Source organism: Kogia breviceps, chromosome 15 (genome assembly GCF_026419965.1).
Source record: "Kogia breviceps isolate mKogBre1 chromosome 15, mKogBre1 haplotype 1, whole genome shotgun sequence".
In the NCBI taxonomy this organism is placed as follows: Eukaryota; Metazoa; Chordata; class Mammalia; order Artiodactyla; family Physeteridae; genus Kogia; species Kogia breviceps.
The window spans coordinates 8,178,683-8,195,223 of record NC_081324.1 but is presented as its reverse complement, the minus strand read 5'-3'; the positions used below and the strand labels follow the sequence as shown (position 1 = coordinate 8,195,223).

General features: G+C 34.6%; 1 protein-coding gene across 8 annotated transcripts in view; it reads left to right on the top strand.

The window, feature by feature from the left end:
• Window positions 1-2,227: 2,227 nt before the first annotated feature.
• The window catches only part of CCDC102B (coiled-coil domain containing 102B), a 246,363-nt gene continuing 232,049 nt past the window's right edge, over window positions 2,228-16,541 (top strand). For 4 of the 8 annotated variants that reach the window (XM_067014935.1, XM_067014936.1, XM_067014937.1 and 1 more), the window contains exon 1: window positions 10,810-11,027. In XM_067014935.1, coding sequence (XP_066871036.1) covers window positions 10,903-11,027 — 125 coding nt within the window. In that variant the 5' untranslated portion in view covers window positions 10,810-10,902. Of the gene's footprint in view, window positions 2,497-4,355; window positions 4,509-10,809; window positions 11,028-16,541 lie in introns of those variants that run through there. The other 4 variants (XM_067014938.1, XM_067014942.1, XM_067014939.1 and 1 more) reach the window with 3 other exon arrangements.

The window sequence follows — 16,541 nt, the reverse complement described above, 5'->3', positions numbered from 1 at the left end:
CCCCATCTTAACTTGATTACATCTGCAAAGACCCTATTTACAAATAAGGGCACATTCACAGGTACCCAGGGTTAAGTATTTAACATATCTTTTTGGAGGACATCATTCAGCCCACTGTAATATATATGGTGAAAGAATCCACAAAAATGGATATGATTACTCTGACAGAGGATGTGGGGTGAGAATAGGACCAGTGACAGTCCCTTGGATGGATTCCTCCTTGAAAGAGAACAAAGTAATAAAGGGGAGGAAAAGGACATGACATGGCTTACAAGACATAAAAAATAATCCAGAAAAGGTGCATGCTGGCAAATGCATTTTGAAGAAGAGATGTGATAAGAGGGTTAAAAATCTTCAGAGCCTTCAAGAAGCATGAGTACAGGCAATAGGCCATTGTAACTCTTACTAAAGATTGCCTACTAAGCAATTGTTACCAAACAAGCTTGGAGGCAGATAGATCATTTAGGAAGATACTGCAGTGACCGAGCCAGATTATAACAGTTGCCTGAACCGGGATTGTTGCAGTGGGAAGAGAGAGGACTGGGGCAGCTTACTGAAGTAAAATCAAAAGGAGGTGATGCTGCATTGAATATAGAAAAGAATTCAAGGATGACTTCCAGGATTTTTTTTTTGGCGAAGTGTAAGACTGGTTGGCATTACTGAGGTAATTAACACAGCAAGTCCATGGAGGAATGATGATTGCAGTTTTAAATATCTTGATGACATATTGTCGTATTTTCTAGTAGCAGAGTACAGTGTGCTGATGTATATAAGTGTTGGAGACTCAGAAAAGGATTGGATCTAAATATAAGTATTTGGTAAAGAAAGGTGATAATTGAAACTGTTAGAATGGGTGAAATTAGCCCGCCCAGGTAATAGATTTACATGAGGACATAGCTGCAGTATATGTAGGGATGGGAGGGAAAAGAGGCACCTCCAGAGGGCAGGGAGAGGATGGTGAGTGCTCATGAGGAAGACCAGGAGGATGTAGTGTTGAGATCCGAGAAATCTTCATGTAGGTGGGGCTGTGAACAGTATCAAAGACTGCATAGAGGACAAGTGGCATATGGGCTGAGAGGAGTCTACAAACTTAAAAAAACACAAAATGTGCATGTGTGTGAATGCATACGCATGTGTGTGGGGGAAAGTGTGTGTTTTCAGAGAGTCACTTTGGTGTACTAAAGGGAGTAGATGATAGATTAAATCGAGTTCCTGGCTGGAAAGAGCTCTTTCAATCATCTGACCATGAAGCAGAAGAGAATAGTACCTACAAGTGAAAATAACCAAACTGAAAGCGAGATTCATTGGCATAACTGAAACTGACTGAAGAACTGGTGGTGTTTAAAACGTCATGAGGAAAATCCAGATGAAAGGGAGAGTTCAGGGAGAGAGAAGAGAGTATGGTCATTGAGCACATTTTCTGAAAAGATAGAACGAAAGGAAACCTCAGAGGGTTAGTTCACTTTTTTATGGGAGAAAAGTCACCCCCTCCATTGCATCAGGAAGTAAGGAGGAAAGGATGCTGTTCACTAGAAATAGAAGACAAATAGGTTATTCGGCTGAGAATATTCTTCCAAATTAAGAGGGGAGGAAGAATGAAATAATTTGGAGACGTTAGCTCCCTAACTTTCAAATGCTGTTTTCATGCTATTTATAAGGATATAGTGATTGTGTTTCTTCTACCCTCTCCTCTGAAAAGAAACTCTGGGCATTCTATGCTGTTAGTTCAACCAGAGAAGCTCTCTTTCATGTGGTCTGCCATCACCCGTTTGTCAGAACACTTCCTGACAGCTGCATCTTGCCACCAGAAAGTCACTCCTTTTTTTTTCCCCCCAGGGAAAGGGGCTGGAGAGCTCTCACTGGGGGCCCTGGAGATGGCAATTCACAATTCCTGCCAACATGACTGAAATCAAAGGTTTTGACATACAGTTTTGTATCTTGATTTCTATACCCAAATAGTTTTCTTTTCTGGTACAATCTAATAAAGATCACTTTGGACCAATGATGTTTCCTATTGTTCCTGTAATCTGCACTATAATCTTTCTTTAAATCTTTTGCAGATAGATACGGTATCAGTTCTTGCTTTGCCATTTTATGTTTTCTATTACTATTGCAAGTTATATAAATTGTTATTAAACATTAAACACACTGGTGGATGAAGGGGTGGATGTTTCTTCCTTTTTCACTTACAGTACCGTTCAAATAGGTTGTGTAGAAAGTACTGGATAGCCATACTGAGTTAGGGAACATTAAAATGACTTCATTTTGGATAGCTCACTTGTGATCCACAGAGAGTGTTGTGGTATTGGTTTTGATAAAACTTCACAACCAATGGGAATCTTTTTCGAGTTAGTGTGGAGTGGCCTTAATGCTGGAAATAATCCTGTTGGCCAAGACCCCAGAGCTATACAGATGAGAAAAGGATGCCGGAAATTCTGTTGTTTACATATGTGTCTGTAACACTGAGCCGCTAGAGCAGCCCAGCAAGCCCAGAGGGTAAGATGCTTAATAACTTTGTGGTTTTCTATTTAATTTTTATATTTTCCTTCTGGGGCAGAGCATGTGTTGTTCTCAGAGCAAAGAAAAGACAGTTGCTTATAAGATGCAGAACTACTGTACGTCTGGAAAACAGAGGGATTCGGTGTTTCTTCTTAAAGTGGACTTGATTTCTTCCCTCCTTCTTCCATTTTCCATGTTGGTATTATTTATCCTGACAGCTTGTCATATATTTTCTGTTTTGTAAAAAATAACTGTGTACTAACAAAACTCAGGTAAGATTTTCAACTCTAAATTTAGACATTAATATATTATGTTGATAATAAAACCTTGTTTTGTAGTTCTAAATGAATGTGAGTTAGTCGAAGTGTTTGAAGTAATCTATATTCTTAGAGTAAAAGTAAAGTAGAATTATTATGCAAATCCTCATATTTATGCCTCATGCATTTAGAGTTATTTTCATTTTGCTGGTCCTCATGCTAAATTCCTGTCACTGTTAGCAGAAAAGTATACTTCAAATTTAGCATTAATATTGATTTCTTTATATAAGCTACCTGGGTAGTGTAGAGGAGAAGAGAAATAGAATATAATAATAAAATCCTGACATAATAAAAGGAAATGGGTGTTTAGAGAAAGAAATTACAGAACTAAGGAAAAAAGATATCTGAAAACCATTGGGAAGTATTTGCTTATGTTTCCTGCAAAGATAAATTATAAAATAAATGTTGAATGGGTAAATCTGTTAAATAGAAATATAATGGAGATATTCTTTTTAAAATACAATTATAAACATGTAAGTAACATGGCACTGAAATACACAATGATATTTCTTGATATTCTCGTTTAAATAAACACTAGTTTTCCTTTTTTCTAAAATCATCTGAATACACTTTTGCTAATATTTTTGTGGGGTAGGGTATTGTTACAACTTTTGATTAAATGTTTTGTTAATCATTTTATTGTCAAATATCCTATTGTCATATCCTTTAAGATATCCTTTAAATATTGTTAAATATCCTTTAAATATTGTCAAATATTTAAAGACATATAAATTAGTCTTTAATTCTGACTTTTCTCCATATTTTTACATAAACATTAGATTAGAAAGGAATCTTGACAAGCTAGTGATACAATATTTGTATAAGTTTTGTGTGATTTTGCAATATTGATTAAAAATATCAATGTCTATTTGAATATTTAGAAAAATGTTTAATATGAATTGTATTTTTTCCTAAAACTTTAAAAAATAGTTTTCTTGTGAAATAACATCATTTAGTGGTCTCTCTTGCACTGTTCATATGTTTTCATTGGATTCAGTATTTGCTTGATCATTGGGACCTAGCTTCTTGGGGCCTCACTATGGGTGTAGACTTGAAATTTATGAGCGTTTCATCTAATTATTAGAGCCACACATATAATGGCAGTAATTCTTTACAACAGAAAATGATCTCAGGCCACTTCTATTTGAAGAAGCATCATATCTCCTGTACTTGTATTACAAGGTCAGTTGAATTCTGCCATAATGCCAAAACCTTCAAAATTCCCTTTTTAACAAGATTTTAGAGAAGGCTTGAAAGAAAAGTCTGGCTGCCTGAGCTCACTTAAAAAATCAGTGGAACTTGGACAGTTGCTGAAAAGCAAAAAGACTCTTCTACTGTTTAGAAGTAGTTGGAGCAAAGGGTTTTGAGGCATAAATTAATATACAGCCAGGTAGGCTAGGGATGAGTGACTCCCCCCACTGGAGCAGAAAAAAATACACCTTGTGAGTAGTAGACATTGTGCACAATAGCCAGAGCAGGATGGAGTTGTGGAGCATCTTAAAATTCACATAGTTTAATTTTGCCCTTATATATTAACAGTGGGGACAATTGCAAATTTCTGAAGACATGGAGTATTTCATCTCATCCTCTGCTTCCTCATTTTTCTTCATCATCTTATTCTTCTTAATCATCATCTTCTTCGTTTTCATCATTGGCATACTTTCAACACATGATTGTGCTTTTGTGTTCAAGGTAACTTACATACATATCTACAATTTTGATAGCTGTGTGATCAAATGAACTTTATTTTACATATTATCTTTATTTTACATGTGAAAAAATCTGATGTTCAAAAATGCTAAATGATTTCTTTAAAGCCACAAATATAGTAAGTGGAGCCAGGATTCCAGACAATGTCTTTCTGGCTCCAGAGCTATTCCACTGTGCTGCACTGGTATTTTAGGGTTGTGACTCTGGCTGGAGTTAGCTGGATGGTTTGGAATGGGCATTGGGGTAACAGAGCTCAGGGGTGGTGAGAGGGGTGGTGAGACAACAAGCAGATCAATTCCAGCATGTGTAAACCCAGCCAATCACAGTCCTATCAGGTGGTCCACTCTTGGCATTGGGAATAGAAAGAAGAAATTGATCCTGAAAATAAGCAGGTATTACGTTTAAATTGGCTGTTCTCATATTCACTTCTTATGCTTTCCTCTCTCTTTTATTTTCTTGAATGCTTTAGTCCTATTCAGAGAAGATATATTTTGATTTCTCAAAGGAAATTTCATCTCTGAATTTCATCTAATATTACTGATTCACAAATGAAATATGTGAAATGACTGGAAATGATATTGGGATTACACTGACATTCCTTTGTTTCTTTTGATGCATGATATGAATGAATGCCTAGTAACCACACCTTCTTAAAATTATGAAGAGATGCAATTATTACCAAAAAAAATTATCCTATAAGTCTTATTTCCATGGGTGAAGAGTGAATATAAAATGTATGCTGCTAATAGATAATTTTAAGAACAGTGTATGTATAGTAAAAAGAATAGAACCTATTTATCAACATTTTCCCCTTCAAATATCCAAACCTTAAATGTATTATTTTGCTTTTCCTCTAAATAGAATAGGACTAATCTCTGCAATAGCATTCATTTTCTTCTCTTCTATTTTTCAATGTTTTTAACGAAACAAAATTAGAAAACCACCTTATGTTATAATAATGAGTTTTGAATAATATGTATAATTTCTATATTTTATTTATTTATTTATTTATTTTTAACATCTTTATTGGAGTATAATTGCTTTACAATGGTGTGTTACTTTCTGCTTTATAACAAAGTGAATCAGTTATACATATACATATGTTCCCATATCTCTTCCCTCTTACGTCTCCCTCCCTCCCACCCTCCCTATCCCACCCCTCTAGGTGGTCACAAACCACTGAGCTGATCTCCCTGTGCTATGTGGCTACTTCCCACTAGATATGTATTTTACGTTTGGTAGTGTATATATGTCCATGCCACTCTCTCACATTGTCACAGCTTACCCTTCCCCCTCCCCATATCCTCAAGTCCATTCTCTAGTAGGTCTGCGTCTTTATTCCCATCTTATCCCTAGGTTCTTCATGACCTTTTTTTTTTTCTTAGATTCCATATATATGTGTTAGCATATGGTATTTGTTTTTCTCTTTCTGACTTACTTCACTCCGTAAGACAGACTCTAGGTCCATCCACCTCACTAAAAATATCTCAATTTTGTTTCCTTTTATGGCTGAGTAATATTCCATTGTATATATGTGCCACATCTTCTTTATCCATTCATCCAATGATGGACACTTAGGTTGCTTCCATGTCCTGACTATTGTAAATAGAGCTGCAATGAACATTTTAGTACATGACTTTTTTTGAATTATGGTCTTCTCAGGGTATATGCCCAGTAGTGAGATTGCTGGGTCGTAAGGTAGTTCTATTTTTAGTTTTTTAAGGAACCTCTGTACTGTTCTCCATAGTGGCTGTATCAATTTACATTCCCACCAACAGTGCAAGAGTGTTCCCTTTTCTCCGTGCCCTCTCCAGCATTTATTGTTTCTAGATTTTTTGATGTTGGCCATTCTGACCACTAAGAGATGATATCTCATTGTACTTTTGATTTGCATTTCTCTAATGATTAATGATGTTGAGCATTCTTTCACGTGTTTGTTGGCAATCTGTATATCTTCTTTGGAAAAATGTCTATTTAGGTCTTCTGCCCATTTTTGGATTGGGTTGTTTGTTTTTTTGTTATTGAGCTGCGTGAGCTGCTTGAAAATTTTGGAGATTAATCCTTTGTCAGTTGCTTCATTTGCAAATATTTTCTCCAATTCTGAGGGTTGTCTTTGGTCTTGTTTATGGTTTCCTTTGCTGTGCAAAAACTTTGAAGTTTCATTAGGTCCCGTTTGTTTATTTTTGTTTTTATTTCCATTTCTCTAGGAGGTGGGTCAAAAAGGATCTTGCTGTGATTTATGTCATAGAGTGTTTTGCCTATGTTTTCCTCTCAGAGTTTGACAGTGTCTGGCTTTACATTTAAGTCATTAATCCATTTTGAGTTTATTTTTGTGTACGGTGTTAGGGAGTGTTCTAATTTCATACTTTTACATGTAGCTGTCCAGTTTTCCCAGCACCACTTATTGAAGAGGCTGTCTTTTCTCCACTGTATATTTTTGCCTCCTTTATCAAAGATAAGGTGAACATAGGTGCGTGGGTTTATCTCTGGGCTTTCTCTCCTGTTCCATTGATCTATATTTCTGTTTTTGTGCCAGTACCATACTGTCTTGATTACTGTAGCCTTGTAGTAGAGTCTGAAATCAGGGAGCCTGATTCCTCCAGCTCCATTTGTCGTTCTCAAGATTGCTTTGGCTATTCAGGGTCTTTTGTGTTTCCATACAAATTGTGAATTTTTTTGTTCTAATTCTGTGAAAAATGCCAGTGGTAGTTTGATAGGGATTGCATTGAATCTGTAGATTGCTTTGGGTAGTATAGTCATTTTCACAATGTTGCTTCTTCCAATCCAAGAACATGGTATATCTCTCCATCTATTTGTATCATCTTTAATTTCTTTCATATGTGCCTTATAATTTTCTGCATACAGGTCTTTTGTCTCCTTAGGTAGGTTTATTCCTAGATATTTTATTCTTTTTGTTGCAGTGGTAAATGAGAGTGTTTTCTTAATTTCACTTTCAGATTATTCATTATTAGTGTATAAGAATGCTAGAGATTTCTGTGCATTAATTTTGTATCCTGCTACTTTACCAAATTCATTGATTAGCTCTAGTAGTTTTCTGGTAGCATCTTTAGGATTTTCCATGTATAGTATATTATATCATTTTAGAAATGTACTTTGTACTATTTTAGAAGCTTGCTGTCTCTTAAGTAGGCTTTATTGGAGTAATACCTTTTGCCAAGCATCCGAACAGATGATAGTTGAAATGTAAAGATTAATCCTTTTAAAGTTATCATTACTAAAAGAATAAGTACATTTGTTGTTTCAAATGCTTTGGTCACTGACTTTATGACATTTTTTTTTAATTAAATAGGTCTAGGCTGAATTCCAAGATGGTTTTCCAAAGAGAGAATTTTGTATACCTGAGTCCTCAGTGCCGTCACCAATTATAGATGTTCAACTGTGATCAAGTATGAATTGAGACTTTGGTTATAAAAAGGAAAACTGGGTAGATATTTTATTGGAGAACATCAGCCCATCAAAGAGAAGATGAGTTGGGCTCAGGGCCATTTCATTGAAATCATATCAATAGCTTTGCAGAGGGATATTAATCTTATTATATGTTTAAATATTATCTTGGTGATTTATAGTCAATGGTATTTGCCAAGAATTGCTGTTACATGTAACAAAGATATAAAGATATTTGATGTTAAAATTCTGATACAAGCATCTTTTTTGGTAGCTGAAGACAGACATATCCTTAGTATTGGGTAGGAAACATGCTCACTGCAGAACTTAAAAATCGTATTTTATCCCAATGCTTGCTTTTAATTTGTGGAAATTAAGATTCCGAAAAATAGAAGTGAGTCTTTCAGTCACTGACTCATGAACATATATTCCTTAGTTAAAGGAACTGTTTAGAAATGTAACACGATGTAAAGTGACAATATTTAAATGAAGAAGAGCCTGAAGCAACTTTAGGCTAGTTTTTATGGAAAGAGTTCTGAGGGTTTTTCATAGAGTCTTTCATTTCCTCCCTTAGTGAATTTAGGATTATGAAGGCATTATGTCAAAAGTTGAATTTATGATGGCTGCCGGAGATCAGATGGCTTTATTATTCAGCATATATTCATAGATTCCTTTCTTCTGTTTACTCATCATCTGAATGAGGTGAAAACATAACTCACGGGAATAAAGTGCTCAGTGGAATGGTAACACTTTGTAGCAAAGGAGGGGGTGGTGGTGGAAGTGCCAGGCAATCCCTGGAATTTAATGTAGTTCTGGAAAGTTCTACTTGTAAGCCTTTCCTAGGTAGGAGCTTGAGTAATTGCAGGGGTTGTGTGAGGACTCAGGTGTGCCTCATTCCATTTTTAGTTCAGAATCTCCTGTAGCATTACCTATGGCAGGACTGAGTTGGACCAAAGCCAGACAACTTAGAGCTGCTCTCATCCCATTCTCTGATGCTGCCCAGGTTTGTCTGTTCTTCTTATCACGACAGAGCTTAAGTTATAAAACTTATGACTGTGTGGATTGAAATCATTGATTGTAACAATTATGATAATAAATGGACTCTTAAAATGTTGATGCTGTATGAATCTACATGCTGGTTTCTGAACTTTGGATGTGGGACTGCAATAAATTTGACCTACTAGTGCAGATTGATGGGAAAGATTCTAGTACTCACCGAGCCATAAGCAGGTCCACTGTCTTAGAAGTGGGCTTCTCACAGAAGGCAGGGCCTAAGCCTAGCTGACACCAAAGCTTGACTCCTAGGTCTTATATTAATATATTCACTTGTCTATATCTACTCTGTGGCTGTAAGTGGTTATTATTTTGTCTATAAATTAATGAAAATGACACATTCTAGTTATCTAGATGTTTATCAGAAACAATATCAGAAGTGTAAATAATGCAAGAGGCAAACTCCCCCTCCCCACTTCTCAGTCCTGTGAAACCCCTTGATTCTCTTATTTTTTGGAAAGTGTACACAAGCCTTTTTCTCTCAAGTCCCTCATCCACTTTCCACACTATTTCAAAAATATTTGTGGCTGACTATGTATAAATATTTGTCTTTTGTAGATAAAGATATTCACAGTAATATATATATATCAGGTAATTCAAAGAATTAAGTTCTTGGTCATGATTAAAATGGAAGTTAACCTCACTGAAAACTTTTTCTATATTAATTATAAAAGTCTATCAGCATCCAGTTTTCCAAGGTCACCTTCTTTAGGGGAGTCCGATTTATTTAGTAAAACTTGTAATACTTGTCTTTTGGGGAAAAAAAAAGAATAGTTTTAAGTCACTCTGTTTTCTTGCCGGTTTATTCACTTAGTGGTGAATATCTACTGTGTCTCCGACCTTGTTCTAGCAATAGAAATAGAAATGCAAACTAAACTAAAAATCCCCTGCTTTCATCAAGTGTAAATTTTAGCTAGTGAAGCAATAGAATCCACAAATTCTGTAATTATATATTAATTAATGATAAGTTCTTGACGAAAGAAAAGGCAGGCTAAAAGGGAATGGACAATGTGTGTCCTTTTGACATAATCTGAGAACTGCCCTCTGTCAGGGTGAATGAAAGAAGTCTACCATGAGGAATCTTAGGAGGAAAAGTTATAGGCAGATTAAAAAACACTAAAGTCTCTAGTCAGGAGAGTATTGTTTTTTGAAGGAATGGCCAGAAGGCCAGCAGCTGCAGAAAGTAAGCAAAGCAGAGACAGGTGTACCGTGAAACTAATCCAGCTAAGTTTCAAGATAATCTTTTACATTAAAAAAAAAAGGCCTCCTCACCCCATAACGGTATGAATCTCAGGTCCAGAAATCTCAGATCCTGGAGAATAGTTTGGAGAAGTAGCCTGTACCCAGATCATGAGACCCTCACAGGCCGCAGAGATAACTTCTTTTTTTATTGTGAGCCTGATGGCAAGTGATTTAAGTGTTTTGATCCTAAGTTGAATTTTAAAAGGATCACTCCAGTTGTTGTGGAGAATACACTGGAGTAGGGAAAAGTTAGAGAGACTGGGTAAAATACAACAGTCCAGGCAAGAGATAAGGCAGTTTGAAATAGCTACTAGAAACAAAGTTGATGAGATTATGGAAATACAGAATTTTCCAACAACGCTGATGTGCAGTGTGAAAAAAGAGGAATCAAAGATGATCTCTTAAAAAAAATGATGATCTCTTGGCTTGATCTGAGAAACTGGAATAATAAAATGTCTGTTTTTTGACAGAAGGAGGCCAGTGGGAGGAGTAGTTTAGATTGGGAGCTGGTGTTTAAGAATTTGGTTTTGGACATGTGACATTTGAGATACCAGTTAAATATTGAAGTGGTGATGTCAGCTGGATTCATGAGTCGAGAACTAAAAGAAGATCTCAGAATGGAGAAATAATTTTGGTAAACATCAGGAAATAGGTGGTTTTGAAGGCAAAGGACTGGATGCATTCAGCTAGACCACTGGGGAAGAGAAAAGGTGCAAAGACTCAGCCCTGGAGCACTTCCACCTCAGAAGTGTGCAGTAAGACAGACCCACTGAAGCAGAATAAGAAGCAGCCACCAGCAAGGTAGAGAAGAACCATGAGAGAGGGGTCATCTAGAAACCAAGTAAATGAGTGATCTGGAAAGATGGAATGGCCAGTTATATAAATGCTACTAATTGGTCAAGTAAGACAGGAATTTCAAGCCTGGAATTAAACATTAATTAGATTTAGCAATGTAGAAGTCATTGATTGTTTTTGTAGAGATCTAGGCTTGAATATTAATACAATGGGTTCAAGAGAGAATTGGATGAGTGAAAATGTCTTTTCAAGATTTTTGTTTCAAAAAATTCCAGAGAAATAGGATGGCCCCTGGATGGGGTTCAAGATGATTTTTTTTAAGGTTGACGGTATTACAGCCTGCCCATTTCCTGATGGGAATGATCTAGAGGAGAAGTATAAACTGATTTAGTAGGAGAGAGGGGGCTGTTTTGGGGGGACCCACATCCTTGAGTGTGTTAGAGGTGATTAGATGGAGCATACAAATGGGAATTTTGGCCTTAAGGGCCTGAATGGTCCCTCCATAGAAACCAGCAGAGTAAATGGTATTAATGAGACTGATAGCTGTGGTAGAACCAGAGTATAGTGGTTGTCTTTGATAACTTTTCTTCTCTTAGTGAAATAGAAAAAACAATTTCATCAAGAGAGATGGAAGAGTTGAGAAAGACATAGGAAGTTTGAAGACAGAAAATGTGTGGCGTTGTTCAAGAGAATGGGAGAGCGAATTGATCGAGTTGGCTTGGTAGCACTAAAGGCTGGCCTGATATTCAAGTCAAGAAGTTGAAGTGTGACCAGATGACAAGGGATGTGTTTTCTCCAAGTATGATCAGGTGCTGAGGTGCATCTATGGACCAGGCAGGTAGTTGGAATTAACCAGAATTAGAGTTTTCTAGGCAAGTAAGGTGGAGAGAATGCCATTCTAGCCAAAGGTAATTTGCTAATAATGGAGCACAGAATAGGGAGGGCAACGTTGATGTGAAGTAGATGAGAAACAGAAGGCAATAGAATCAATTTATAGGACGTCCAAGTTGGGTCAAAGAAAAGAGTTATGGGGCCAATAGAAGAAGGTAATCAGAAAGGTGCTTGACATTGAAATGGGAAAGAAATGCTAACTTGGTAATGGCATCTAGGTTATATAACCAGCCAGTGGGTGGGTGAGGTAAAATTATTGGAATTAATATGAACTGCGAGATGAGAATATTGTAAGGATAATGTATGTGAAAATACTTCGGATATAAATGAAGTTTTTGTCCCTGAAAATATATTTCATCCCTCTACTACCTAATCAATTAACACAATTGGTTTTACTAGATAAGCTTTATTTTTTATTAATAAATATTTTAAAATTTACTTAAATGTGGAATAATTGCCTCATAAAAATACATGGAAAAGCATAATGTTATATATATATATATGTATGTATGTGTGTGTATATATATATATATTTATATATAGATAGTTAGATTTTATTATGGTAGAAACATAAATATCCACAGGTAGACACTAATTTTAATACCCATCCCATACTGAGACTCTAATTTTTTGTCTGTGATTTTATCCATTTACCTTCTTGCTATTTTTTATGATGTTTTTATTGGTCTTACAGACTGTATTAGAGAACAATCTTCAGGCAGGGATAAGATCTAGACAGAATTTTCCACATCTAACAAATTGTAAGCCCATAATCCTTCTAGAGGTATATTATTTTGCCAATGATTTCGATAAAAATAAAAATAATGTTTATTAATAATGTTATTTAGTATTCTTGGGCTTAAGTTTATAACACAACCAATATTTTTACAATTAGATGTATTTTAAAATATAAGAAACATTTTTGTATTGTTATGAAGAAATGCTGTTACATTAAAAAATTAAATGTTTTACTGATCAATTAAAAACAAAGAATCATTTTTGTCTAAAAACCCAAGCTGTCTAAACAGCTTCAAATGTATTTTAATGGGGTTTCTTAAAGGCTAGATGAGAATGTTGACCAGACATATATCCCTTGTTTTGAATGATGTCAGTTCTACTCTGGTGCAACTAGTGCAGCATCACCTCTTCTGCATTATGGGACCATGTGGCAGAGAATGAAAATGTCCTGTTTATTTGCATTTAAATAACAGGCATTACTTCTTTTGTCTGTTATTTCCACTATCAATAGAATGCAGTTTCCAAACATATATTTGTAAATACTGTTATTAGTAATCATGTTCACTTGAAGTATAGATTGAAAGCCTCTGTAAGATAAAGAAAAAATATTGCCAAAATGCACTGAACATATTTTTTAAAAATCAAAACATAATTTTCTATTTTTATACAATCCTCTATGAAAAAGAAACCCCCTTAGTTTTGTTTAGATATTCTAGAGTAGAGATGTCCAATAGGAATAGGAATTGTTTAAGCAACATACACAATTTAAAGTTACATTAAAAAGTTAAAAAATTGCATAGCACAGGGAGAACAGCTTGGAGCTTTGTGACCACCTAGAGAGGTGGGATAGGGAGGATGGGAGGGAGACGCAAGAGGGAGGAGATTTGAGGATATATGTATACATATAGCTGATTCACTTTGTTATAAAGCAGAAACTAACACACCACTGTAAAGCAATTATACTCCAATAAAGATGTTTTTAAAAAAGTTAAAAAATAAACATGAAATTAATTTTAGTAGTATATTTTACTTAACTCAATTTATTAAAAATATCATTCTAAAATATAATCAATATAAAATTATGAATGAGATATTTTACATTTTTGTTTTCTATACTGTGCCTAATTTACATATACAGTACATCTCAGATCAGACTACCATCATTTCAAGAGCACACCAGCTCCATCTGGCTAATGACTGCCATGTAGGACAGACCCCACAATATAAACAATTACAAAGTATTCTCACAGCAACCATAGATCATGGTTAGGAATTATATTTATCTCTGTGTTGTAAATGAAGGTACGTGTTTGAGTGACCTTCTCAAGAAACAGATTTTTCCCGGGTTTTCTGATTCTGAACCCAGTATTCTCTGGGTTTCACTATACCATTCTGATGCTGTTATATTGATATATTTTTGTTATACTGATACTGAGAAGTATGTGACATATGATCACCTGTGGAAATAACTGGTGTCAGTATGTTCTTTCCTTGCTATAATTTAAGAAAACCTAATTGGTGTGAAAAGCAGACAATGGTGAAAACAATGAAACCCAGTTTCTAGGAATCCACACATTTCTTAGTTTTTTTTTTTTTCTTCTTCTTTTTATGAATTAAATGAAAGATACAAATCTGGGAGAGCAGAGAGAGAAAACAAGTAAAAATAGAATTTTTGAGGAAGATTTACAATTGTGGCATTATTGGGATTACTTGGGAAAGAGTTGAAAAAATATTTATATGATTGAGAGGGTGAATATAAACAAAGCAAGTTTAAAAAAATAACTGAGTTTAATCTGGTTTCAGCTCTTTCCTTGCACATGTCTTACATTTTCTATGTTAGAGACTGGAAAGCCAGATCTGTTGAGAAATATAAACACTGGCTATTAACTTCCTGTTATTTTGACATTTTTAATGCAATTCCTTACTTGTCTTTAGTAAAGAAATAAAAAAAAAACTATGCCTACAGTAAAAATAAATGCATAAAAACTGATTCCAGATCAATTAACAATTGTGTTAAGAACTCTGTTTTATAGTTAAATTGCTTTTTTCTTTAATGTAGTCTATTTTTATGCCAAAGGACAAAAACCAGAACATCAGCTCTTAGAAAGATGATTGGAGAAGTTGAGAGACTCTATGTCTAAACAAATTACTAATACATTTTGGCTAAAAGGGAGAAAGTATAGCCAGGGAAGAAGTTTTGCTAGCACATAAAGTAACTGATCTTCAAATCAAAATTTAACATTTACATCTTTAAATATTTCATGTCTTTTCTTTCAAATGAAATTTTCCCAGGGAAATCAAGATTTTGGATATATTATTATAAGACGTAGCTTAAGTATTGCACAATCACCATATTTGTTTTTCTAGGGTAAGGTATTTTCCTCCCAATGATATATCTGCAAACTGATTACTTGTTTTATATTAATTAAAATGTAAAGAATTAGAACAAAACATTTGATTGATATTATTTTTATCTCAAAAGAGTACATAAATCGATAGGCTATAAATCTAGTGCCAGTGACTCAGATAAGAAGTCCAAGTTTCATCTAAACATCAACATCTTATTAGCTGCTGTTCTGATAATTTGTGATAAAATATATGTATATATTAATATTTCTCCTTTTGTTACATAATATAAGAATGTCCAGTTTTGAACAATTTCATTGTTCTCCTTTGCTTTTTCTATATTATTTTATTTCAGTTTTTCTGAGAGTTAAAATGCTCCTTAGCGAGAAAAAACAATTCGTTTAACATCCTTGCAATACTATAAATAAATATAGTACTATAAATGCATAGTTTTAATTATACACAAAATCAATTTCACATGTTCCTTTTATATTTTTTCCATTCATTCATAAGAGGTACAATATACTCTCTGAAACTTATGCTATTTCTATTCAGAGGTAGGTAGCCTTGTGATTTCAAAATAGATTAATCACGTGTTTTAAGGAAAAACATAATTGTGAAACTTGGGTAGGTCCATATTCACTAATAATTTTATTTTCTCAGTGTCCTCTGTAACCATATCCACACCGGCATATAATTCAAGAACTAAATCTGACTTGTAGTAATTTGGAGTCGCCAAGGTCTTCACTGAACTCCTGTAGTTCTGCACCTTGAACATATTGCCGTGGGTGTGTATTGCAGCTGGTTTCCTGTTTAAAATATTTCGAGAACTTTTGAAAGTTCAGTTCGTTCTCTGCCCAGAGTTTCTTCATTTTCCATAAAGAAAGAAGAACTGAACATCTGTAAATATTTATATTTGGGAGATTAATCAGAATATGTGATTAAACTCCAAAAATTGGGTTACTCTGTGTTGAAGTTTATGCAATTCTATTATTTACAGTTCTTTCAACATGTTCAAAGTAATTTGCTTTGTTTGGTTCATAACCTCATTTTTGTTATATTTTAAAATGTGAACACATCTAGATCAGATGCTGCGAGTGAATCTTTGGAGAAAAAAATATCCTTGAATTTGAGTTGAATATCTGTGAGTCGTATTTCACAAGTAATCAGAATGTAAGCTCCATCAGAATTGACATTTAAATCTATTTATTTACTGATGCACCTTCAAGCCCTGGAACAATGTGCCTGGCAGTTGGCAAAAATTAAATAATATTAGTTGAATGAATGCAGGAATATTCAAGGCTCAAAAGCTAAAAAATGTTTATCCTTATTCTACACTAGCAACATGAAGAAATAAGTAGACATTATTGTATAGGCATGTGTATGTTTTTAGTAAAACGATCATCAAAATGTATTGTTTTACATGCATTTACTTGTTGTGTCTCATTTTGCCTTTGCTTCACATGAGTTGCAGACATCATTTAAAAACCCTAAACTGAATGAAGATAAAAGTAAAGACAAATGGAAATAAGTATAGGTACTTTA